We start from the raw sequence: 27,324 nt of genomic DNA, 5'->3' as shown, positions 1-27,324 counted from the left end.
ATACATTGCATGCTTCAAAATTAAGCTCTGTTTTATTATTTGGTGTTGAATGCCTCACACAAACCATCTCTCAGGTGCTATGACCTTGAATTCCATTGTAAACTCTGATTCACTTTTGCATCATTTACAAACAATTTTGCTAAATAGAAATCCAAGGTTTCCAGGTGCGTTTGTTCTAGTGTTCATTTCATTAACGGAAACTGTGATGGAAAATGTTTGTCGACAAGCTTTTATTCCCATGACTAATTTGAGATGACGACACCATGGTAAATAAATGATAACTGTGACAACATGCAATATCATTGACGAAATATAGAAGAATCGACTAAAACTTGACTAAACAAAAACAGGAAAAGTGTTGACTAAATATGATAAATACTAAAAAAGTACATTTGACACAGGAAAAAGACTAAATAAAAAATAGCTGACAAAATTAACACTATTTGTGCATTTCAGACAGACTTTTTAGTGAGTCATTGAATTATTCATATAGCAGATTCGTTCAAAAACACTGATTCACTCAGGAACACAATAAGTGACTCTTTATGAATAAGTCACTGATTTTATCAAATAAATATACATTTATATTAAATAAAAAATATTGCATTTAGTGTGTTTAAATTGTATATTTATATTTATATATCATGTATATAATGAGATGTTACATGTTTATTATATCTTTTTTTATCGCAGTTACTATATTTGTCAAAATAATCAATTTACTTTTACCAATGTGTGCAGCCTACTTGACATTTCAGAACATTCCCAATTCAAAAAATAAATAAATGTATAAAAAAGGTTCTAGTCCTTACAGCTCAACACAGAGGGAGAAGGAGAGCGAGATTGTTCTGTTGTGGTTTTCGAAGAGTGATAATAAGACCCTGAGCTGTTTTAATGTCACTGTCACCTCCAGCCTGAAGAGAAGCCACATCCGCGTCTACCGGCAGTTAATGAGCTCCTCAAAGGTGTACGGGTGCCTGCGAAAGTGAGAAATCAGAGATAAAGGGACAGGGGTAAGAAAGGAGAATAGAAAGAACCTGTGACAGGAGAAAAGAGAGTGTGGAAATCAAATTAGAGGTGAAACGGGAGGTAGACAGCTGGAGAAGATGACTTACTTTATGTAGAATAAAGCAGCACTACTGAGACACAGAGAGAGACAAAAACAATGAAGACGAAAGAGGACAAAACATTGAGGCAAATGCAAAGTTTTCCCTCGCACATCACACTGGGAGAGCCTGAATAATAGCCTGCCAGAGAGTTGTAAATTTGTCATTGCAACAGCTCATATGGATATCCAGCAGCAGGTAGATTGTTATTGAATGCGCTCCCTGTGAAATTCTCCAGCGAGATGTTAGGTGGTCAGCCGCAGCGCGAGAGAGAGAGAGAGAGAGAGAGAGAGAGAGAGAGAGAGAGCAGACTTTACAGCCCACTGCGTTCACACGTCCATTTCTGCAGCGCCAGAACTTGACAGCAAAGGCACTGGCCCTGTGCCCTTAAAGACTGGAATCAGTGACCTCAGACTGAAGCAGAGACTGACGCCGGGTGTGTATTTGATGTATAGAGCATGTAGAGCGATGTACTTTGAGAACAGAGAGGCAAGTCAGCACACAGAGACCCTGATCTACTGCTGTCGCACCGTTCTGGGATGATCACAGTGCATCAATACATTTTCACTGTGGTGATGCAGACTGTAGTACTAGCAAACTAAATATTAATGTAATAATATAATGAAACAAAGAAAGAATACTGGTTGAATGGTTTGATTTTCTAGTCACTTTGATTAGGGCTGGAGCTAAACTTTGCAGGTCAGTGCAAGTGTCCACTGGAGCTGTGCTGAAGATCTCGGCTGGAAGTCTTTATTTTGAGGGAGGATTACAGATAAATATCATTACTCGACTGAGATTAAGTTCAACCAAACATTTTTTATTTTATTTTACTCACCCTTGTGCCTTTCCAAATGTCTATGCAAGCATTTGTTCTGTGAAACTTTTGCATTTATTTATTTATAACATGCAGTGAAAGTCGGAGGGGTCCAGTGTTGTTTTGGACCCAGTTGTCTTTCAATGTACAAAAACAGTTCTTCAAAATATTTTATTTTGTGTTCCACAGAAGGTTACAGGTTTTAATTGATATGAAAATGATGAAACAATGGAGAAGGCCAAGAAGAAAAAAACATTAAAGGTGCTGCTGAGCGATCTCCGCTGAGTAATGATATTTTATCTGTAATATTCCCCCAAAATAATGACTTATTTTATGCCTGTTTTATTATTATTTCTTAATGAATGATCTAAATGATAAAATTGGCTTGTTAATGTTAATGAGCCCTCACGCTGTTTTTATTAATGCCACCGTATTCTGACAGGACTGAATTACATCTGATCTAACTAGATTTACCAGTGTGCTTTTCAAAGTGACTCAGGGTCCCATACATCACACGAAGTGGATCAAACATGCAGATATGAATGCAGGTGGCCGTCTAAACCAATTTCAAACGGAGAGAGATCAAACCTGCTTTTCCTGTGTCATTGCTCTGGGCAGCCTGGACTTGTCAAGTTTTGCTTCAAAGTGAACCACGCAGGCCACTTGAGTGGTTTTATGGCGTGTTCTAAATGACTTTGTGCTTAATGCTGCATTTGTGTAATGCGTGTCAAAGAATACGGATGTTCTGAACAGTTTTAAGAGGCTCTGGCACATAGGCAAACTGTGAAGTGCAGGGTTGTGTGCTGATGTCACACTAAACTGAATTGAGAATGCTTTTTATGTTCCAATTTATTTTCTGAAGTTGAATTGAGGTAGCAAACAGGATATAGAATTTAAATGTAAGGGCATAAAATTAAAGACTGCCATTTTAACAAGAAATGTCAGGACGAACTTTGAATATAGTCAAAGCCTTGTTTTAAAGAAATCATTATAATATTCTGATTTTGTGCTCAAAAAAAACTTTATTTGGGGGTGAGGAGGAGGGGGTTTTTCTAGTTTGGAATGACATGAGAGGGAGTCAATTTCAATTAGTAAACAAGTTTTAAATGAAAGATGTATTGTGTGTGGTCTAAGGAGTGAACTATCATTGTTCACAACTATATTTAGGTGAATGCATATTGTGATGTAATTTCTTAGCGCTCTATCCTATAAATTATTACCCCAATTATAATTAACAGCAGCTTGCCACAGCTAGACACATGCAGCCTAACACTTTTATTTGTCTACGTGTCTTGAATTGCCCATCACAAACTTGTTTATCGCAGCTCCTCACTTTTGCAAAGTAATATGATGACCCAAAATTCCCATCAGAATGGGTAACCAGCCGTAGCACGCTTCTCGCTGCCGGGCCACGGGTCACAACCATCAACTGCATGTCCTATGTGAGCAATACCATCATACTATCATTTATTCAGGAACACACAAGAGGATGAATCTGGGTTCTTGTTAGACATGGATGGAGTGCTATTACCACCAGACCTGGCGCCCACACGTGTGTTTACTGAGATGAGAAACAGTTGCATGATAGGTCCATTATCAGTGACCTTCTGTAGTACTAGAGGTCTCGGTTGTGTCGTACATTGGAGGACGGATATATATTTAATAGCCTTCATCCATAAGAAACTCTCTGAGGGATGAAGGTTGAACAAATAAAGACAGGAAGGTCATTGAAGAACTTTGTAAATGTGCTTCTCTGTGGGAGAAAGTTGCAGAGAGAATGCATAGATAGATCAATTGGAAACAACGGCCTTTCTGATTTTTGTTCTTGCTAGAAGTAAAACCTATTTCTGTTGTTGTAGACGTTTCATTCACCTTCTGTATAACATCCTACATACGTAATGCACTTTGGCATTCTTTACAAAATATGAAGCATATAAGCATCTAATGCAGAACAGGTTATTTATTTAGTTTATTATGCTTTTAAGTTTTAACCCTATTTTTGTTAATCAAATGTTTCCACGAGTAATTTATCATTATTTAATATACCGTTTTATTACTTCATATTGAGAACTTGAGCATTAGAAGTGGCATATGCCATTAAAAGATGTACAGTCTCATGAACAGAGGACAGGAAACATGTTGAATGTCATGACAATGGTACTTTTGGTGTTTGTCCAGTCACCCATGTTCTCTTAAAACACATCATTTATCTTGTGTGGTATGCAAATAAATCAGAATGGAACTGAATAATGACTTGTGATTGTATCCGATAAATCAGCAGTCTTGGATTTAGCAGATTTATTCTGTTTTTGTTTTTTTAAAGGGGTGGTAAAATGCCCTTTTCACAAGATGTAAAATAAATCTCTGATGTCCCCAGAGTGTGTGTGTGAAGTTTTAGCACAAAATACCCCACAGATATTTTTATATAGCATGTTAAAGTTGTCACTTTTTGAGGGTTTGCAAAACCGTCCCTGGCCCTTTAAATGCAAATTGAGCTGCTGCAGAGGGCGGGGTTTCAAGAGCTAGTGTGTGTTAGCAGCTGCTATTACCTCAGACACACTAAAATGACAGAAAGTGTTCTGCCTTTAATGTCAAAATGGAGTCAGACAAAGACTCAAGAAAAAGTGACAACATGTAGAATGCAACAGGACGTCTCTGAATGGTTAGTTGATGAATGTATGTTGCTGATGTGGAGTTAACTATCTTCAATTTGGATATTATGTCATGGTAATCTATAAATCGCTCGTATAGGAACTGTTGTGAGATGCACACAGAGTGGCTTTCTATTGCATGTGAAAAGATGGATGCAAAAGTTTGAGCTGACTGACTAATGTACTCTTATACAACAACTTTACCTCTTCTAAACATGGACTGCGTGTTCCCGGGGACCGGGTTTATGTACATTTTAGGGTTGGTGATGTCACTAACCCGGGAGGAATGTCATGTAGTCCTTACCAGCCGTTTGTTGTAGTCCTTTTCTTTAAAAGTCAAGTCAAGTCATCTTCATTTATATAGCGCTTTTAACAATGTAGATTATTTCAAAGCGGCTTTACAGTAATAAACAGATAATTTAAGGTAACAGAGTTTGGTTTGGCTTTATAGCGGTTCTTGAATAAAGATATTTTCCAGCTAAAGTTAGTTTTGATTGATTGACTTCCGTCGCAACAATCATTAGTTATTAAAGGTTGTATCAGCGATTTCAGGCCCAAAAATAAATGATCACAAGTTAAGTTAAGATCACAAAAAAAATGTGTTTTGAAGTAAACAAAAGCCCCAAAAAATACTGTGGGATTCTGGTTTCGGAAACAATTATAATTTTTTTCAATAACCAGTTGTGTCACTATAATATGTACTGCAAATTAATCTTTGGTGCGTTTTTTTTCTTCACAAACACGCTTTCTCACAGCTTCAGTCCACACTAAAAATCAAAGGACACGCGGATGGGCTCCTGTTGAAATGCTGCTCATTCATTTAGCTCTGATTCTAGAAATCTCCAGTTTTCCACACATTTCAGAGTTTTGCCTTCTGCACGGTATAACAACATTGCTGGAACTCTACAGCTGTCAAATCACAGGTGCATGATGTAGTATAAATATTCCCCCAGTCACACATCTGCAATTCTGGAATATGATAGAAGACTTGCAGTTCCTCATTTGCCACGAGCCAAAATATGGGAATGCTAATGTGGCGTGTGTGCAAACGTGCACGCACACATAGGTTTGACGACACTGACCTTCATCTCCTCTGGGCAAGGTATTCGGTAGACAGCCATTTATCTTTTATTCATTCTGCCATTTCTAGGGAAGGAAGCTTTCCTGCCATGGTGGCTTGTCAAAGTAGAGGCCATTTTGTGATGTGTGGCATGCTTCGGCTGATCAGCACACATGCACATAACACCAGGCTCAGACACGTATATTCATATATCTTAGTATATCACACACACACATTGCAGTTAGTGGTGCAGTCATGTGAAGATGAGCTGTGAATTACTTGACATCTGTCAGTGAAACTAGTTTGACAGTCTTTAAAACCAGCTGCTTTTACTCAACCTCTTTCTTTCTCGCCTCTTTTGCTTTCATTTCTGTTTCTGCCTTTCATTATCCATCTCTTACACTCCAGAAACAACATCGGTATTCTCACAAGAAGCCACACTGCACCACCTGAGCTACACATAACGACAAAAACATCTCAAATATTGTCAAATGCTTTTTGACAAGTCTTCCCAGCCATTGTTTCCAGCAACTGTTTTAAGTCCCTACGCCACCTTTCCAGTGCTTTCTCTAACACGAATGCTAGAATAATGCACAGAGTCTGTCCTCCTCTGCTGTGTTTGCGTAGCACAGAGCGATTCTTCTGCAACCCATTAGCATTGTCGAGACAGCAGTATGGCGTTTTGTCATTTTATTGATGGACATAATGATTGAGCTGTTTGAAGATTTATACTAGCTGTTTTTATCATCACATGTACTAATTTATGCATGCTGTTCTTGTAATTCAAGTTACATAGTTACACCAGTTGCTAGTCTTCATGAGTGAGTCATTGAATCATTCACTGAAAATATTTGTTCAGAAACGCTGATTATTTAGGAATGAAACACGAGACTGTTATTATGAGTCATTGAATCATTTGTTCAACCTTTTTTCTTTTCTTCAAAAACGCTGATTTATTCAGGAATTAAAAAAGTGAGTCATTGAATCATTCATTCAAAATGTCAAATCATTCAGAATTAAAGAAACGCTACACTAATGGCGCTTTTCCACTGCATGGTACGGTACGGTTCGGTACGGCACGGCACGCTTTGGCGCTTTTCCACTGCATGGTACGGTACGGCTCGGTTCGGTACGGCTCTCTTATGGAGCATTTCCACTGCATGGTACGGTACGGTACGGCTCGCTTCAGCTCGCTTTAAATGGTACCACCTCTGTTGAGGTTCCAAGCGTACCGTACCGATACTAAACGTGACGTGAAAACACTGCAGATCACTGATTGGTCAGACAGAATCGTCACTTCAGCGTCATTGTATATTTGCTACACGAGACACTAAACCCGCTATATTTAAATAGCCAGACAACAGCAAACGCGGTAGCACCTGTTTTTAGAGTTTTTACTTGACAAAAAAAGTTCAAAAAAATCAAACAAGAAATGGCTGAATCGTGGTCAGTGGACGAGGTGCAGACGTTCCTCTCGTTGGTTGCCGAGGAGCGGAAGTAGCACAGCTCTTAGCCGCACACGGCTACCACCAGACATACAACTTAACGATCAGTCCCACCCACTTTGAAGCGGTACTAACTGCAGTGGAAAAGCAACCGAGCTAAAGCAAACCAAACCGTGCCGTACCGAGTTGAGTCGTACCACGCAGTGGAAAAGCAAAGCGAACCGAACCGCTCCACGCCGTGTTGAACCGTACCGAACCGAACCGAGCCGTACCATGCAGTGGAAAAGCGCCATAATTTGTGTTGCTCGGAGATGTACAGTGGCTCTGTTTTGGTACAGAGGTTTTGTTTGGAACTATTTGCATTGGTGGAACAAAAAAGATTACCGTCATCACTATTGACATAATTTTTAATTCCTGTATCTTGTAGTACAGTGTGCTAGCAACACCGAGGTTGAGGGTTTGATTCCCAGGGAATGCAGAATGTCAAAACATATGCTTCGAATGCACTAATAATTAAGATTTGATGAAAGTGCCTACCAAATGTATAAATGAAAAGACATTTGGAAATCCTCAAGTTTGTCTGATTCTTCTTGTGAGATCCACCAAATCTGCAAATTCTCATCATTAATTTACATGACAGACCTGTTGGAATTCCTCACATGACCATTTTTAAAAAGGGCTTCATATTGCCACAGTATTGATGAATTAGTAATGCTGCAGAACCGTGAATCCATCTCCATATCCCTCACTGATCTGACCACCATTTCTATCCCACTCTTCACAGATGATAACTGTCGTCTGGGAGATTATAAAAAATTGAAGACCAAGATGTTGGACTTACACGCTCAGAGGTACTTGACCTCTGGTAACCATGGCAGCCATGAGAAGGATATGACAACTAGGAAGCATCTGGTGGACATGATGTTCAAGCGCTTTGACGCAGATGGTAGTGGAAGAGTTGACAGCAGTGAGCTCTCACAGGTAAGACAGTCTCTTTTCTTTCACCCGTTTAATTTTTACGTAATTAAGTGAGGTCTTTTGACCTTCTTAACATGTATCTGTCATCTTAATGACCATTTTCCAACCAAAAGGAGAGGTCAGTTTTCTAATAAAAGAGAAAAATAGAGATGTTGCAGGGTTAAAAAATAAAGATGGATTGAGGCCTTTTTAAACCTTTGCTGTTTTAATCTTTCATATATGTTTTCAAATTAAAACATCTGAGTATTTATGATATGTTGAATGACATGTTGTTCTGGAATTATGTTGTTATATGTCACCAAGGTAGCATCTAGCTGCTAACATATACACACCTGGGGGGGGGAAAGGTCCAAGCCCAAAATGGCTAAACTAAGCTTTTAATTGTCTTAACCACAAATTATTGGTCAGGAAATGAGCCAAATTTAAGCAAATGCACTACTTAAAATGCCATTGCTGCCTGTCTCAGAAAAACATCAAAGGCAGAATGAAGTTTTCAGCAGAATATGGGAAGTTGTGTGTGGAGTGAAGAATCTCGATGAACAGGAGTTGCATGGTGATGCTCTTGAGCGGTGTCTTCAAAAATCTGCTGAGAAATATAATAATAAATGCATCTAATAATAAATGCATCTCTGTCATAGTGAAGAATGGCGAAAGAGCTGCCATTGTGTGGGGAGCCTTTTTAGCTGCTGGTATTGGTGAGCTTCACTCTGAAAAGTAATGCTTTGGAGTACAGGATAATATTGCAGAATGGATTGCTTCCCAAAAACTAAAAGTTGTTATCTAAAGAGGAATTGAGCAGTTCCTGCTCAAATTTCAAAGGCAACCATGAAGTCGCTTGAGAACAAGTCCATCAAGGCTGGCCTGGTCAGATTCCACATTTGAACCCTCGTCTCACAATAAACTCAAATTAACTCTTTTTTTTTCAACTGTTTGAAGCCAACATCGAGGGCCCTATCTTGCACCCAGCGCAATTGAATTTGAACACCGACGCATGTATCATTCCTATTTTGCACCCGCGCACAGCGGACTTTTCCCTCCACAGACGCACGTCGGTAAATTAGGAAATGAACTTGCGCTCGCGGGGACGGTTCGGCGCAAAGAGGAGGCGTGTTCCGGCGCAAATCTGCCCTGGTGCTATTTTCCAGTTTTAGAAAGCAATAGCGCCAGTGACCAGGAAAAAAACAGTCTAAAGACAGTGGCGCGTTGCGCGTTAGTGATATGGTATTTTAAGGGCGCGTGCTTGGCCATAATGTTAACGCGCATCCACTTTGATTCTCTAATATAAACAGATGCAGCAGTTTTCATTTTTGCAAATCATACATTACAAGGAAAAATATTAACACACGTGGGAAATCATTGTTGTGTCCGTGAAGATGTGAAAAAGATCTATCTAGATAAAATAAAATAAAAATCTAGATTAGGCTACACATTTACTACCCAAATTATACGCCTGTTTAACCGAAGCTAATTTGGGTGGGTTTCTCCCATCATCCCCAATGTCACTTCTCTGTGTTTTACAGCCCTGACGAGAACGTCGGTCTCCTGGGCTGTGAACCGCTTCTGGCGTGCGCCGGCAAATCCGCCGTTATAATAGCGATCCGCCATGGAACAAGCGCGCCGGCTCTTAAAGGGAATGTGAGAGGACGCTCTGATTGGTTTATTTCACGTTACGCCCAAACCACACCTATGAATAATGAAGCTACTTCAGACCAACCCCTTTTAGATTTGCGTCGGGCGCAAGAGTCATTTATCCCGCCGGGAAAATAGCAACAGCGCCGGGATCCGCCCACAAAGTTACGTGCGCTTTGCACTTTGACACTTGCGTTTGAAATCATTAAAATAGGGCCCTGAGTCTTTATTCTCTAAAAAGCTGTCTGCAAGTTTACCCACTCATCTTGAACACTTAAAGAAAACAAAGGTGCTAAGTTACTTTATCTACAGTATTTGTGCAATTGTTGCTCATTTCTTGACCAGTGTTTTGTGATTAAAATGGTTAAGACCATTAAAAGACCACTACATATTTTGTCATTTTTGGCTTGACAGCCTTTTTTTTTTCAATAGTACATGAGGTTTTATTGAAATTGCAAGAGTGAAGAAAAGGGAAAACATAGAAAATAAGGGTTTGTGAGTGCAGGACAAAAAATAATAATTTCCTGAATTTCTCAAAAGCAGCTCAAATGTTATGGGTTTTCCTGATGAAATTTACTCACCCTCATGTCTTTCCAAACCTGTATGACTTTATTTATTCTGTGGAACACAAAAGAAGATATTTTGACGAATGTTGCTAACTTAACAGTTTTTGTTCCCATTGACTTTCTATTGTATGGACAAAAAATACAGTGGAAGTCAATTGAAAAAGACTGTTTGGTTATCAACAGTCTTCAGAATATCTTCTTTTGGTTTCCACAGAAGAAATCAAGTCATACAGGTTTGGAAAGACATGAGGGTGAGTAAATTATGACATAATTTTTTTTATTTTTGGGTGTACTATTTTAAGTTTAAAAAAGGGAAAAGAAATTATGAAGTCCAATCAAAGCCTTTATGCGAAGACATGTTGTCTTGGTTTGTTTACAATAATTCAATATCTAATGTTTGAATCTGATATGTTATGTAAATAGCTGGGGATCACTTTTACCCACAATCTATTGCATTAATTTGAAATGGCAAATGAGCAGGCGAGCTTGTCTCTTTTTTTAATAACTCGTTCATAAACTGATCCCAGGTCAGTTGGGCTTTATCTTGTCCTGCGGCAGAAAGATTACACCTGTCTATAGAGATACTGTGCATAGCAAAATGAGCAAAATATGAATTTATTCATATTTCTCCAGAGAGAAAACTCTGAACGCACTTTCACTCTCGGTTACAGGCGTGAGCCATTTCAATTTCATTGTGCAATATTTTCATGTCATTTGCATATTTCTTCATTCTCAGTGGAAGAAGAATAGATCTCTTTTCATGCATGGCAGATCGAAGACAATGTAAAAAGTGAAAATTCGGACCGGCCCTGAATACAAAAGCTTGGCCTTTTGACATGAAGCTACCGCAAGGTTGAAAAGGTGTTAGAGGAATAGGAACATATAGTGAAATGCCTTGCAGCGAAATCAAACCATTCTGCTCTAATAGAGCAATTAAAGTCTATCAGCATTCTGCTCAACTCTGTAGGTCTTCTGCTACACCTGGAATTATCTTTATGCCGGAAGTAAAGGGACAGTCCATGAACACTTTCTGGCTTAATGAATGAGTATTATTGTTTTATGTCATATAATTATATATTTAATAATGACAATATATTTAATAATACAGTGTCATTCTGGAAACCACTTAATGTATGCAGTAAATCGCGCTGATTAAATCTAACAGTCGCTTGTCATATCACGTCAAACCGTGCAAATTATACTTAACAACATCAGCATTGCGTGACTACATTTAATGTGTATTAGGGCTACCTGTAGTTCAGTACTCCGTAACTGTATGAATTAAGCGAACAAGTGTGCTACTGTTAAATAATTGAACCATTGAAATGTCTTACCTGTCCAGCAGAAAAAAAGCTGTCTATTCGTCCGTTTTGAACCCCTTCAAAACAGAAAGTTCACGCCACCTTTCAAAAGCCCTTCCGATATGTATCCTTGTTTTCGCATGGGCCCGGTTGCAGTGTCTTTTTTTCAGTAGCCACTCTGAAGTCTTTTGCATTTTATAGCGGGTGAATCTCCAGTTGTCACTGGTGATTGTCGTTTGAACCTTTCTGGATCCACCATCAAATTGAAAAGTTTAATTCTTTCAAGTGTTGTGAGAAAAGCCTACAAATCTTCACCTCCAACATCCTCACATGCAATATAGCCTACTAGCCGAGACACCTTCTTTATGTGTACAGATGTGACGTAATGACGCAAAGACATGCTCGAATTTCCCACGGAAATCCACCAGTACCACTGGAATTAAAATTATTACAAGCTTACCGTTTTGAATCGAGCTACGGCAAGCAGATAGTTTTGAACACTGGCTGGTTTTGTACTTGCTCAACAATTTATTTTGGATAATTTTTACCCCAAAAAAGTTACGGACTGCAGCTTTAAGACACTTTCGAAATATGTGCATCACTACATCTAATGCAAAATATCAAGCAAAGTTGAATCTTTAATCAAATGATGCTCAAAAACTTTTTTTTCCAGAACTAACTTGATCCTGCTTTTTTGTGCATCTAGAAGTGTTTATATTTAAAAGTTATAGAATAAGTACATGCCTAAAGCTGTTCTGGGATTTCATTTAGCACGGTGGATCGGATGTAGAGAGTCGTTCATTATGGAAAACTTTGCTGACATTGCCTGTAGCATGCGGCACGCAGATCAGAGAGGTACATCAACACATTTCAGCATTTGAAAGTTTGTTTGGTTTGTCTTCGAAGTAAACGATAAATCAACCCTGCAAAAGAGGTGAAAGTAAAGGTTTTGAGTCAGTTTCTGTGCTGGTATGAAGTCTCTATAAGAGGATTAGAGTTTGCAACAGATAATAAAATGACAGGATTGAATCTGAACACACAGATCGGGTTTTAGTTATATAAGTCAGTGTGGGTCAGTCTTAGCACTAGGTATGCCAAAGCTTTCATGAGATGGTATATATATATATATATACTATGTGTAGTTATATCACTTTCAGTGAGTTTTGAATCCATTGACCACCAGTCACCAAGTTAAATATTATTGTTCATACCGCATATGCTCAAGGCATTTTTCCAAATCTTAACTGTGAATCTAACCCCTAAAATGTATCATCAACAATCCCTCCAGCTTTCTTTCTCTAACTGTAATTACCATCAGATATTTCTGGCATGGATGAATGTATGATAGAACGTTTTACAGTAATCCCTCATGTTTTCCAGCATAAGGCTGTTATAAAATCTTGCTCAGTTCTGGATGTTTGCCAGCCGACAGGATGCACAATGTCTGATGTAGATAGGAATCACATCTTTAATTATTCAGAATGGTACACTAGACTAGAGAAGTTTTGCTTCAGGATGGAGATTTTACATCAGACGTCATGTGGAGGCCCAAGACGGCACCAAAATTGTGTAAACAAACATGTCCTTAAATTTGAACATCCTTTGTTAGTATTTCCTTGAGCTACATTCACTGCACAAAACACATTTGCTCTGGTAAGTAATCATTTTAAAGTGTCATACAGTAGGTGCTGCTCTGGATTTCATCTCTTTAATGTCTTGATCTTTAATCTTGTTGTCATGCAGGTCATCAAGCAGGAAGGTCTGAGCAGGACGGCATCAGAGTGCACCCTGTTCGACCTGTTCAAATTTAACGACGTCACCGATGACGAACACCTAACTAGAGAGGAGTTCTACGCAGCTTTTGGTGAGTGTTGGGTTTTGATAAAGTGATGAAAGTGAACCAAGCTGAGAGAAATGTTCAGCTGCATAATTAGCACCGTCATGGCTGAATGCACATTCAGTAACTGTGACACTTATTTTCAGTGTCATTTGTTAATAGCACAATGGATAATTGCAGTATTTTCATGAAGAAACTGAACACATTTTCAGTCTCGCTTACAGATGTGAGCAGCTTTCATTTCATTGTGCAATTTTTTCATGTTTGGATACAGTTTGTGTTCATTCTCACAGGATGTAGATTAGTCTCTTTTTTATTACGTGTGAGGAAGTTAACTGTTCTAGTTCTGATTCCATTAATAACTTGTAGTTCAGTAAGTCGAGAAACACTGATTTAGTCAAGTTAAGTGTGTTAATTTGACATATTTTGTTGTTGTTGTTGTTGTTGTTGTTGTTGTTGTTGACAGACTTGTCAATCTTTTTGATTGATTGAGCTGATTCAGTCAATTGTTCATAAATTAAACTGCAACTACTGAAGACTTAAAGGAATAGTTCACTTAAAAAATGAACATTATGTCATCATTTACTTACCCTCAAGTTGTTTCAAACCTGTATGAATTTCTTTCTTCTGCTGAACACAAAGGAAGATATTTTGAAGAATGTCGGAAACCAGACAGTTGATGGCCCCCATTGACTTCTATAGTAGGAAAAAAACACTCAGTTTCAGTGCAGTGCTCCATCTGCACATGTGGAAGAATGTAGGCGTTAAAGAACTGTGAACAGAGCCAAACATCATGAAAATCCTTAGGTTCTAGTAAAATGTTGCAATATCCAGACCTGGTTCTTGGATCCCAGCCCTGCTCTTCATGGCAAGTTCAGACCCATTGGCATGACATGTAATGAAGTGACATTTCTCTGTTAGTCCATTCCACGGGGTCAACGGCCTCTGAAATGGACTGTGACTCTGACAACCCACTGTTAGAAAGTCAGATCTTGCGGTCATCGTAAAGGTGAATGAATCCTTATTAAGCTCTAATTGAAGTCTACAGTCATATTTTTCAGTAAGCCACTGAACAGTGGCGGCCTGAGTACCATTTTCCTCTTTCGTGTACTCATTAACGGATTTGCTGAAGAGAAACTGAGGCACACTAATTAACTGCATGACTCAAGATGCAAGTAACATTTGGTATAGGGCATTTGTGTCAGCCTGGAAACTAAGTTATATTGCTAAAGTAGATGAACGCCCAGACTCCATGGAGTGCCTATAGTAATCAAGCTGATAAAAGATGTTTTATGTTGAAGAGGTGGACATGACTGACCTCACTAAACTGAGACTGTCCTCTGGTTGTATTATACATTTTTCTATTTTATAGAAACTGTTTTCCTCACAGGGACCATAATATGTCCCCAAAAGGACAAGGAATTTGTTATCATGTTAATGTATTAACTAACTATGAGCAATACATTTGTTACAGTATTCATTCATCTTTGTTAACGTTAGTTAATAAAAGTATAGCTGTTCATTGTTTGTTCATGTTAGTTCACAGTGAATTAAAGGGTTAGTTCACTCAAGAATTAAATTTCTGTCATTAATTACTCACCCTCATGTCGTTCCAAACCCGTAAGACTTTCGTTCATTTTCAGAACACAAATGAAGATATTTTTGATGAAATCTGGGAGCTTTCTGTCCCTCCATTGGCAGCTACACAACTATAATTTTGACACTTCAAAAAGTTCATAAAGAGATCATAAAACTAATCCATATGAATTGAGCGGTTTAGTTCAACATTTTTTGAAGAGACACGATCTCTTTATGCGCTGAACAGATTTCATTTAGGCTTTTATTTACATAAAAACATTCATCAACTCACATCAGTTGTGGTAAACGGAAGCTCAATGTTCGGTTGACTTGTGAGAACCAATGAGGTTCATTCTCGTGTTACGCAGCACGTTTGACCTTCTGCGAGAACCAATGAGGTTCATTCTTGTGTTACGCACCACGTTTGACCTTCTGCGAGAACCAATGAGGTTATTTCTCGTGTTACACCGCATGTTTGAGCTTCTGCAAGAACCAATGAGGTTCATTCTTGTGTTACGCACCACGTTTGACCTTCTGCGAGAACCAATGAGGTTATTTCTCGTGTTACACCGCATGTTTGAGCTTCTGCAAGAACCAATGAGGTTCATTCTCGTGTGTTACGCAGCACGTATAAGCTTCTGCAAGAACCCTTCACAAGAAGATTCGTTTTACTATCTCTTTATGAACTTTTTGAAGCATCAAAGTGGTAGTTGTGTAGCTTCCAATGGAGGGACAGAAAGATCTTCATTTGTATTAAGAAGATGAACAAAACTCTTATGGCTTTGGAACGACATGAGGTTGAGTAATTAATGACAAACAAACCATTTAACTAATGTTAACAAATGCAACTTTTGATTTTAATAATGTATCAGCACATGTTGCAATTAACATTTAATAAAGATTGATAAATGCTGTAGAGTATACTGTTCATGATAACTTCATGTTAACTAATGAAACCTTATTGTAAAGTGTTACATATATAAAAGCAATTTCTACACAAACTCTTTCCCTGCAGCAAGAAAATTGATTGCCAAAATAGAATGATATCTTATTTTCATCATTTACAATCATATTTTTAAAACTATGGGTAATTACACAGCCTAATAACAAAATAAACAAATAAATAAACTAATACAAAGAACAAAAGTCCTAATTAATATTATATTGTATTACACATATTATATTATTAGGATTTCCTTTCTTATTCAGGGCTTTTGCTCTTGCTTTTGCTGAAATTTCTATCCCAATGGAGAATAAATTAGTGTTCCCAATATAGATGAAAGCATTGAGTTCTTGGGTCTAAATACAAGCTCCCTGTGGATGGTTAAGACATTTCTTATGTCACAAGAAATGACACATATTGAAAGATTCGAAGTAAAAGCAAAGCTTGCCAAATGAGTTCCAACCTTTTACTCTAACATTCAGCACATATGCTCAGTCTCATTTTGCTTTTTAGTTTCATCCTCCTCTGACATTTCAATTTGACTCAATTTTCACTGACATTCAGCAAGGGCCGACACATTTAACGTAAGGGTCGGGATGGGATAAAAAAAAAGGGACAACAATGCATAGAACACTTTTCCAAGAATCCTATTGTTACACACTGTGTTTTTGAGCAAAAAAGCAGCTTTTCAGACAGGAAGTAGGTTTTAGAATGAGAATCGCTGCCTTTGTCTGCCTCTGTGCATTTACTCCGATCTCAGCGGGAGTTTGGATGAGGCGGGAACAGCCCTACAGGCAAACAAAAAAAAAATTGTATTGCTACTTTTGCTATTCTTCTAAACTTAAAGATAAAAAGATTACAAGACATTTTGTCAGACACCTTCAGAGAACTCCTTCACACTGTCTGTTTTCAGCTCCTGATGCTTTGAACAAATGTTTTTGAAGAGTTTGAAGAATACTACTTTATAAACAGTGCATGTTGGTTGTACCAACAGCATTAGAGTTCATGCTGTGAGCGGATGCTATTAGATATCAACGTGTATGAGAATGTGAATATGTGAATGTGTTTCATCAGTTCGACCTTCAGTGTGAAATTTACCCACTGATATGAGCTTCTCAGATTCACCAGATCCTGGCTTCTTTTTCCATCACATGGGCACCTGCTCTAAACCATTTTCTCAATATGTTTTCTCAGTCCTCTTCTACCCTCATTGACCCTTTTATCTCCATGTATATTCACACTGACAGCGATCTGCAGCATTAAAGAAACACAAAATCATTAATTTAATGTGGGCATATGCAACAAAGTTGAGTTGAGAAAAGTTTAACTTTATGGAACTGAGCATTGATGTAATATGGCAACCTTTGATAGAAACAAAGTCAGTCTGTCTCCTGTGAGATAGTAGGCAAGTGTAGGCAAGATGGAGAGGTTAATGTGAGCAGTTTCACCATTCTATGTAATTTGTTTCAGCCCACATACTGTACAGCGGTAATAGCATAATACAAAATGATGCAAATAAACCATATCACAAATTGTTGGTATTCTTGGTGAGTTTGATTTGTAGAATGAAACTCATTAATCTTGTTCATGATGTGATGTACTGTATTATGTGTTGCAATTTATACACAAAATTTGCAGCAAGAAAACTGATTGATTTCCAAAATAAAATGGTATCTTACTTTTATAATTTACAAGATTTAAAAAAACTATGGCTATTTATATAGCCCATCAATAATGTATTACAATAACGGTCAATAAGACCGCTACCTGGTGACCTCCAGTGATGAAGGTGAGTCAAGAAGCTGTTTCTCCAGTATTCATTGCGATATTTGATCTGGCTTTGTCTGTTGTGAGATATTGTGATGCAGGAGAGACGGCTGAAAATCTGTAAACAACATGATTTATTGGCTGGTTTTAACATTCATTTGTTGCATGAGAGATTTATTATTTCACATGAATAACTCAGATTTACTCTTGCATGATTTTGATCTTGGTGGTCTGATATGGGGGTAAAATGTACACTATGGTGTAGTAGACTCTGGTCTGATGGGGTTAGCACACTTTGGTACGATAAGGAAGGTTGAATCTGGTCGGATGGGATTTACTGATGTGAACAGACCTTGTCAGCGTTGACTTGTGTTGTTCAAACTCTTCAGGTCCGGGTGTACATCAGTCACATGGGTATATATCTCAGTCCTGATGGAGGGTGACAGCCCATGAAAGCTTAAAACTGTCCAGTTTTGGTTTGGAGAGTCTCTGGTCTTCCTAAAGTAAGATGGACATGTTGGTTTTCGGACATGTTGGTTTCATATTATTAACATAAATTGTTTGTTTTTTTTTTTTGTTTTTTTTTCAGTTTACTTTCTTTTGTTACTTGTTTTATGTTTATGTTCGAAATAAAGCATTAAATAAATAAATGGAGAGCAAGGGAATCCAAAAGAGCTGGGCAAGGTATCAAATGCAGTGTTTAAGTAAATGATGCAGCCTACAGTAGAAACTTTCTAATTTCACTGCATCTACAGTAAGTACATTACTGAAAGATGCTGTCTGGTTCTTCATGCCCTCTAGATTTCATATTGCAGCAATTAGCACATGGTCTATGAGAAGTTTTAGAGACATGCTAAATGTGTTTACTCAGATTCTGGCCCTTTTCTCTGGCACTGGAGAGCATTTTCATTTCTCCTCAATTATTTCAGTAGTTCACACATTTAAGGCTAAACGTGTGACTCGTTTATTCACAGCAGTAATTATAATTAATGTATACTCAAGTTTTTTTTATAAGACTCGGTTCTCAACATGCATGAATCTCACAGGCTCTGCGAGCATGAGGAAAATTGGACTTGTAATATCTTGCATATATTTCAGCATCAGTTTAGAAATAAGTTTTCAAAATCTGAATGATGACTCGGCTGAAACAAAACTGGACGGAACGATTGGGTTGAAACAGAAAATCCATTTTGCGAACAAATCATTTAGTCTGGTTTTGTGAACTGGTTTAGCCAAAAAGATTAGTTCACAAATTGGTGCCTTAACATGTTTATGCTTGCACTGTGAAAATATATTTGACTTAAGGTAATCAGATTGTTAGTTAGTTAGGAATTACTTCAGGGTTTCTTATAATGTCTGAAATACAAATTAAAAGAAAGTTACATTTGTGTAAAATTCTTATATATTGTTTGGGGAAGTTTTTGAAGTCAACAATGTGTTAAAAAATGACAAATCTTCCTGTCATTTTTCTGCTTTTGACTCTTGTTTACTCATGCTCCTACTTGTGATTGGTGCGTCTACGTGGTTCTTTATCATGATTGGTTTGTTCAGTTGGCATATCTGTATGCTTCATGCTCCAAACTATTTACATCCCCCAGTGGAGTCAGAAGGCAATTACTTAACGCCACGCCGGCCCACAATGCCGTTCCTTTCACCTGTCAGGGCTGATATGCCTCCGGAGAGAACGTCAATCCACCTGCTCTGTCTGCTAAACAGACAAACACTCGCACACACACACAGAAATACAGGATCCGCTCAATATCATTGGCAGTAGAGAATTGTGTGATAAGAAACAGGGCCTCACTTGAAACAAAATTGACTTCGGTGAAAGGCAATACAGACTTTTAAAGATTGCCATATGGGAAGTGAGAAAAAAAACAAGGTGGCGAGTTAGAGAAAGATAGATTAAAAAAAAAATCACAGCTCTGTAATACGGTGTGAAATGCACTTTAATTTATCAAATTTAACCAGGAGTCTATCCCATTATTTTTCTTGAACATTCCCTCTTGTGTACGAGCTCCAATTAGCCCAATTAGAAGTATGTGTACTGTGATGGCATGCTAATATGAGTGTGTCTCTACTGACAAGTGCCATGGAGATGGTGTTTTTCACAGGTGGTGTGAAGTCAGCCTTTCTTCAGCTTCTATTACTGCCTGTCTCTCACATTGATTGGGTCACAGTAAAGGTTTTATTCCATCTGACTTCAATGACTTCAACTTTTAAAAGATTCTGCAGCTATCACAGAGGCCTTACAGACTCATAAATGTACTAGTAGATGGGCGGCGGAGAGCGGAGCATGACTTTTGATGGGAGGGCAGCTGGTAATTATGATTGAAGACCGTTGACGGCATCGCTGCTTGTTGGAAAGGGTCTGTTGTTGTTTTCTTGAGCATTTATATTGTATATTGTAAACTATCCTAAAGTAGCAGTTTTAAAGTCTAATGACTGAAATATTGGTGTTCCTCTGGTTTTCTCTTTAGCTGTGTTATAGTGTTTGGGACTGAAAGGTGTGACTCTCGAATCGTTGTGTTCATTCCAGGGTTGTGTGCCATTCAGAATTGGGTTGACTGAGAATGCCTTTTACATTCCCGTTCCATTCCTGAATATGAATTTCATTTAAACTGAGATTGCAAACAGATGCCGATAAGCATTTCAAATTTGGAGGTAAGGTAGAACATTTAAGCCGTGTTTCCACTTCAGGAACTTCCCCCAGGAACTAGGAACTTTGGGGTGGTACTCGGTGTGTTTCGACTACAGGAACCATGTTATGAAGGTGAGGAAGGATGAACCCAATTGCAGACAGTAGTCAAGGCAACACGATTTATTATACAAATAACAGGGAAAACAAAGCCCACGAGGGGGCAAAACAAGATATGGAGAACAAGATATGACAATGGAGACTAACTAGACTGAGACAGATATCTACAAGAAACAAATAACTAATACTGGTAATAGCGTAACAGGACAACAGCTCTTGACAAGATTCTCACAGACTGACATAGGTTTGACAAGGATTAACAATGAACCGACACAGGACAGCAAACACAAGGGGATTAAATAGGGAGACTAATGATAACATAACAGGTGACACAGGTAAAGCAATAAAGACGAGACTAATGATAATATAACAGGTGACACAGGTAAAGCAATAATGACAAAACGAGGATAACAAGGAGGGCGGGGCTAGAAGACGAGACAACACAAGCACATGGCCCAACAAGGCCATGTGTTTGCACATAAAACATGGGTCTGTCATGATCCTGCCTCAAGACTAAAAGAAAGACAAGGACTAGATGGCAGAATCATGACAGAACCCCCACCTTAAGGAGCGGCTACCAGACGCTCCTCAAGGAGACATCAAACACGGGACATGACAGACTGAGACAAAGACACAAACCAACTAAACATGACAAACAACAATAAGGGCAGACACGAAAACACAACGACAGGGTTGGGGTGCAACAATAAAAATAACAAACACTGGAGGGGGGGTGGAGGAACAAGAGTTCATAGGGGAATGTCCAGGGTGGGTGGGTGGGACTGTGGTCTTGGGTTTACGGGGTGAGGGTTGAGGGCGAGGAATCCGGGCAGACTTGGAAGGGGACACATGAGGAACAGTCTTGGGGGAAACAGTTCGGGGCTGAGTGCAGACAGGGCTGACCGGGGAAACACAAGGCGACTTGATAGGAGTCTTGATAGGGACAACAGGGGGCGACGATATGGGACGAATCTTGATGGGGGAAACAGTAGGAGATGAAGCAGGACTCAAGACAGGGGATGTAGTAGGTGGCTGGGCAGTGGAGAGAGGCAATGCAGCAGCAGGCTGCAGAGCTGGAACGGGGTCATAGAATTCTGCAGACGAATCAGAACCAGCGCTCCTCACATCAGACTCGGAAGATGCGCTTCTCATGTCCGATTCAGGACTTGCGTTCACTACAACCGACTCAGGAACAGCGATCTCTGCAGCTCTAGGCACGGGGTCTGGGGACAAGACAGGCTTGACAGGGACTTCTAGGATTCTGACGAGACGTGACAAATAATCAGACAGGGTCTTGGCAGCAATGACGACCGGCATCTCCTGACTAGCTGAAACCGACTGTAACACTGCTTTAGCAGCAGAATCGGCCGCGGCTCTCTCTTCAGCTCTCACGACTGCAGACTCATGAGCAACCCTCTCTGCTGCCGGCACTGGAACAGCGTTGACTGAAGCGGGCTCTGGAACAGCGTTGACTGAAGCGGGCTCTGGAACAGCGTTGACTGAAGCGGGCTCTGGAACAGCGTTGACTGAAGCGGGCTCTGGAACAGCGTTGACTGAAGCGGGCTCTGGAACAGCGTTGACTGAAGCGGGCTCTGGAACAGCGTTGACTGAAGCGGGCTCTGGAACAGCGTTGACTGAAGCGGGCTCTGGAACAGCGTTGACTGAAGCGGGCTCTGGAACAGCGTTGACTGAAGCGGGCTCTGGAACAGCGTTGACTGAAGCGGGCTCTGGAACAGCGTTGACTGAAGCGGGCTCTGGAGGAGACAGAGATGGAGGACAGAAAGCTCCCTTCTTCCTCCTCTTTCTCCTTGGCCGCGGAGCAGAGACCAAAACCGGGCTTGTGACCAGTAGGGGAAGCTCAGCAGGGACCGTAACTGGTGCTGGGAGGACAGACTCTGGCAGGGTTGACTCCGTCGCTGAAGACTCCGAAGCAGACTCCCACGAGATCCGTCTCCCTCGCTTGCCGCGGAGACTTACAGGGGCGGATGACGCTTTAGGAGTCGAAGTGGGGCACCCTTGTTCCTCCTGCGTAACAACGCCTAAGATGCGACTCTCCTGGATCACAGGCAGACGGGCAGAGGGTGGAGATCCCGAGGAAGAAGTCTGTGGATCCTCCTGGGAGAAATGATCCCAGAGTCGGGCATAATTCTTCAGGATCCACTCACCCTCGGGCGGGACCGGAAAGTTGACCCACTCTCTGTCGGTGGGAGACGACAACCAGCATTGTTCACGGAACTCCGATTGTCGCTGGGAGGACATACTGTCTGCTGGGTTCTTCTTTGGTCGGTTCATTCTGTTATGAAGGTGAGGAAGGATGAACCCAATTGCAGACAGTAGTCAAGGCAACACGATTTATTATACAAATAACAGGGAAAACAAAGCCCACGAGGGGGCAAAACAAGATATGGAGAACAAGATATGACAATGGAGACTAACTAGACTGAGACAGATAACTACAAGAAACAAATAACTAATACTGGTAATAGCGTAACAGGACAACAGCTCTTGACAAGATTCTCACAGACTGACATAGGTTTGACAAGGATTAACAATGAACCGACACAGGACAGCAAACACAAGGGGATTAAATAGGGAGACTAATGATAACATAACAGGTGACACAGGTAAAGCAATAAAGACGAGACTAATGATAATATAACAGGTGACACAGGTAAAGCAATAATGACAAAACGAGGATAACAAGGAGGGCGGGGCTAGAAGACGAGACAACACAAGCACATGGCCCAACAAGGCCATGTGTTTGCACATAAAACATGGGTCTGTCATGATCCTGCCTCAAGACTAAAAGAAAGACAAGGACTAGATGGCAGAATCATGACAAACCAGGGTCTAAATGAGGTTCTGGGTAAAGATTTCCCCCTCAGAAAGTCCCTGCTTTGGGGGGTGGGACTTAGGCGCTGAACATGCTGATTGGTTAAGTTCATGCCGCATTTTGATTGGTTGACTCCATGCAGCAAAATACGGGGTAACCGAAAAATTAAAAGAAATTAAAATCCAAAGAAATCCCCTTAACCGACGCTGACAGCTAGAAAGTTACACTACTGTTCAAAAGTTTGGTGGAGTGGCGTAGCGGGCAGGCGTGTTGGGGGGCCCTGCGATAAACAACCCGCTAAAAGAGGACTAAAAAACGTATTCTGCTGCTGTGTGCATGGGATATCTCTCACTGAGTTGGATTAACTGTAGCTCTGCTTGCAGAAGCATCACCGCTCTGTAATGGGAAAGACTCACGCTGCTGCTGTGAGAGATGGTCGAGCCCTGAGGGAGAGTCTACTCATCTGCTACACACGCTCTAAATGAAAGGGCAAAACCTGTACTTGCTGCACTGTCATTAATCACAAACGTTGACTCAGGATTAAATGCCTGGACAGCACCTGCCATAATATTTCCACATTATATGTAGTCTTGCATTGTGATTGGTGCACCATATTTATTTAGGCTGCATCTGGGTGTTTTTAATACCATAATCTCCTTCTCTCTTTCTGTTTCCTACACTGACATCCATCCTAAACAAATACTCCTCTTCTCACTTGTATTTGTTCTGAAAAATCCATTTGTCTTCCAATCCTACAGGGAATTGTAAAATGCTGTGCCTTGTCTTGGAGCAAATTCCAAATCTACTAAGACACAAAAGAGTGTAATTGAATGGTTTGAACAAATATTATTGAGTTCTAGAGCTCACTCATACACATGGTCTGTTTTGAAAGGTTGTACGTCTACTGATTTACTGCATTCAGGCTTTATTTTTTATATTCATGAGAGTTCAGATTCATTTTTGCCAATGACAATAGGGTAAAAAGATGAAGATGCAGCCATGCTTAAAGGAATAGTTCACCCCAAATTGAAGGTCCAAAAAGGACGTTATAACTGTGTTGTGTAGCTCAAGTCACACCACTTGCATGATACTTTTATGTCACTTTTTGTCCTTTATGGTCTGGCAGAAATAATCTCTACTTTTTTTGTATGGAAAAAGGCAAAAGCTCAGATGTTCTGTAAAATCAAATTGTGTGTTTTGTAGAGATAAAAAAACTTAATTAATGATAAAAATGGAGATATAAGAATCCTAGAAAAATATATCAATAGTGAATTGTTGCATTTTGTGTATTGCCCCAACCCCCATTACTGGCATTTCCTGATATAATGTGGCATGAGCTGACAGCAATATAATAAAATGACTGCTTGACAGATGCCAGGTGATTAGGAAAGGAATAAATAGGTTTCCCTTGATACCCAGGAAATTTACTGTCTAACATTGGCTGTTTAGTTTTTTTCAGTTCTGATTTCTTAGGACCTCACATTATTTCCCCCATACTGTTCTAAAAGCCCCAATATGGTAAGTCAGCAAGAGTTTGTTCTCTTTATCCACACCACTTTTTGAAACCGCTTGAGCTTGTATTTTTGTTTTTGTGTTAGTGGTGCTGAAATGGAAATTTTTTTATGTTTTGCTGAGAGTCACTGCATTCTTAGTGGAAAACAACAATGTCAAATTCAGCTCTCACCTGCTCAGACACATGCTCCATGCTTCCATGGCTCACTGTCTGTTCTTCTGAGTTCACAAAAGAAATGCAAATACAGGGGTCCTTACTTCTAATGTGTAACCTCTGGTGTAGAGCTGCAGTTTTGGTTTACTAAAATAAAAAGTAATATTTCCACATATTAGAACCCAGAACCCTTTAAACTGAAAGCAACAACTTCACAACCAATGACGAATTCACAATCAATTGATGATCCTTGCATTAATTCATTGGCTTAGAAAATCCCAGGGTAGACTGTGACAGATAAATATGTTTGAAGTCCTTTAAACACTTGAATTGAAGTGGAGCCGTGGTATCAAGGTGTTACCACACTCCCACAGAATCAATCGAAAGAACAATCCTCTTTTTTTTTTTTTAAAGGAGCATTTCACCCGTGGGAACATTAATCTTTATTGAAAGTGGGTCATATATGTTGTCGAAATGTAAAATAAATTTTGAATTTGGTGCCTTCTTGACCGAGAAAAGACAGAAAGTAACTTTAGAGCGCGTTTGTATGAAAGACAACAACTCCCACAATGCACCACATTGCAAAGCTCCGCAAGCAATTCCCACTAATCCAGAACGGCACGTATGAGGTATCCGCCTATCAGAGAAATCACTCTTCCGTCTACAAAGCTAGCTTGAAATTAATTTCACACAAAGATTAAAGTTAGTTGGCGAACTCATTAGTGAATTACTCCTCGTTTGTATTTCTTTCGAAATGGTGAATTATTGCATGGTAACGGGATGTTCAGTCAGAACATATGCAGTGCGGAACTAGGATGGTTCACAACACAAACGTCCGTGTCCTCGTCTGATTCAGAGATTTCGTCCAGGAGAAATTGGCATCCTTGAAATTCTTTGCAGCAGACGGACTCCATCTCTGTGTCCGTATGCGCACAGGCACCACCAGTCCGCCCCAGTCCGGGCTTCTCGTCCGCGACAGGCAGGTCTTCTGCCTCGGCTGCAGAAGCCGCTGGCGCCTCCTGTTCCTCCATCAGCCTCAGCTGCTCTTCGCTATATTGTGGCTCGTAAAAGAAGCCACAAACTTTCAAAATCCTCTTCTTCCATATCATATTGAGTGAGTTACCTTCCGCCATTGTCGTAACTTCACATCTGCCTCCACAGCGCCTGTTAGCTTAGCTTCCAAACAAGATGGAGGATATTGCTTTTAGTTTCAGAAAGTGAAGTCCCACCCACTGATCTGTAATAGGTCTGTAGCGTGAGTGGGTCCCTCCCCCTGCAAAACTGATGTGCTTACCACATATTTATTTAAAAAGTAACATATTCATTTATTGTTTACTGTAAAAAAAATAGTAACATAATTTTTCATATTATTGAAATTAAACAACCATCACAATTTGGTGGACAGCAACATCAACCATCTTTAGCTCATGTAGTCTGTTTTAGCTAGGTTAGCATCCTATTATTGATGGTTAACACCTGTTTAACACATATATGTCAGCAACTAGTTATTATTGCTCCACACCTCTGCTTTTCTCATACAGAACTGTGTTATTTGAATGTATTTTTAGTCATTGTTTAATTTTTGTTATCCTCATTTTAGACAAAAATTAGTAGACAAAGGAATTAGTAACTGCTACGTTAGGCTTGTTGTATTTTAGCTAGCTGGCCCATTTAGAAATTAAAGTTAAAGCTCCAATCTTCTCCCGAAGTTCCCAAAAAAAAGCCCATTGGTGCCTCCACGACTATACATCACTCAGAGATGCTGACGACACTAACTAAAACCAAACTTATTTCAAATACAAACTCTTGAACTTGCACCAGCATGATAAAAACTGCCTAAATTGAAGGAAACCATCTATGAGACTGACAGACGCGGACGAGAAGAAATTGTTGATTAAAGTCTTTTTTTTTCTTCTTTTTTTTTCATTGCTACAAAAAAATTAAGGTTGATTCACTGTAGTCACATGGACTATTTTAACAATGTATTTACCTGGGCCTTGAGATGGTAATTGTGTTGTTGTCTAGGGGGTCAGAAAGCTCTCGGATTTCATTTTTAAAAAAGTATCATTTGTGTTCCGAAGATGAACGAAGGTCTTATGTGTTTGGAACGACATAAGGGTTTTTAATTAATGACAGAATTTCTTTTTTGGGTGAACTATCACTTTAACTCAGCTGTGTAAAGATGTCTTTAAAATGCCATTTCATAAGTACTTCTCTGCCACCTCTACAGTGTAAATTTGGCAACAGACAAGTTAAGGCTGTTCTGTTTCTGCTCAAAATTCAGTGTAAAGATGCAATGCCGCATAAAAGCCAGTATATATTGTGCTTGCTCTGACCCAACTCATCTCCTCATATCAAAGTATAGAGTTGCGATTGCTGTGTAAATGCCTTT

General features: G+C 39.6%; 1 protein-coding gene across 2 annotated transcripts in view; it reads left to right on the top strand.

Moving 5' to 3' along the window:
* fstl5 (follistatin-like 5) overlaps positions 1–27,324 on the top strand; it is a 113,441-nt gene that overhangs the window by 47,700 nt on the left and 38,417 nt on the right. For both annotated transcript variants that reach the window (XM_079629855.1, XM_079629854.1), the window contains exons 5-6: positions 7,861–8,057; positions 13,294–13,414. In XM_079629855.1, the coding sequence (XP_079485981.1) occupies positions 7,861–8,057; positions 13,294–13,414 (318 nt within the window). The remainder of the gene's footprint in view (positions 1–7,860; positions 8,058–13,293; positions 13,415–27,324) is intronic.

Source organism: Phoxinus phoxinus (genome assembly GCF_949152265.1).
Source record: "Phoxinus phoxinus genome assembly, chromosome: 12".
In the NCBI taxonomy this organism is placed as follows: domain Eukaryota; kingdom Metazoa; phylum Chordata; class Actinopteri; order Cypriniformes; family Leuciscidae; genus Phoxinus; species Phoxinus phoxinus.
Note: the sequence above shows the minus strand (reverse complement) of the source record. Positions and strands in the feature narration are given on the sequence as shown.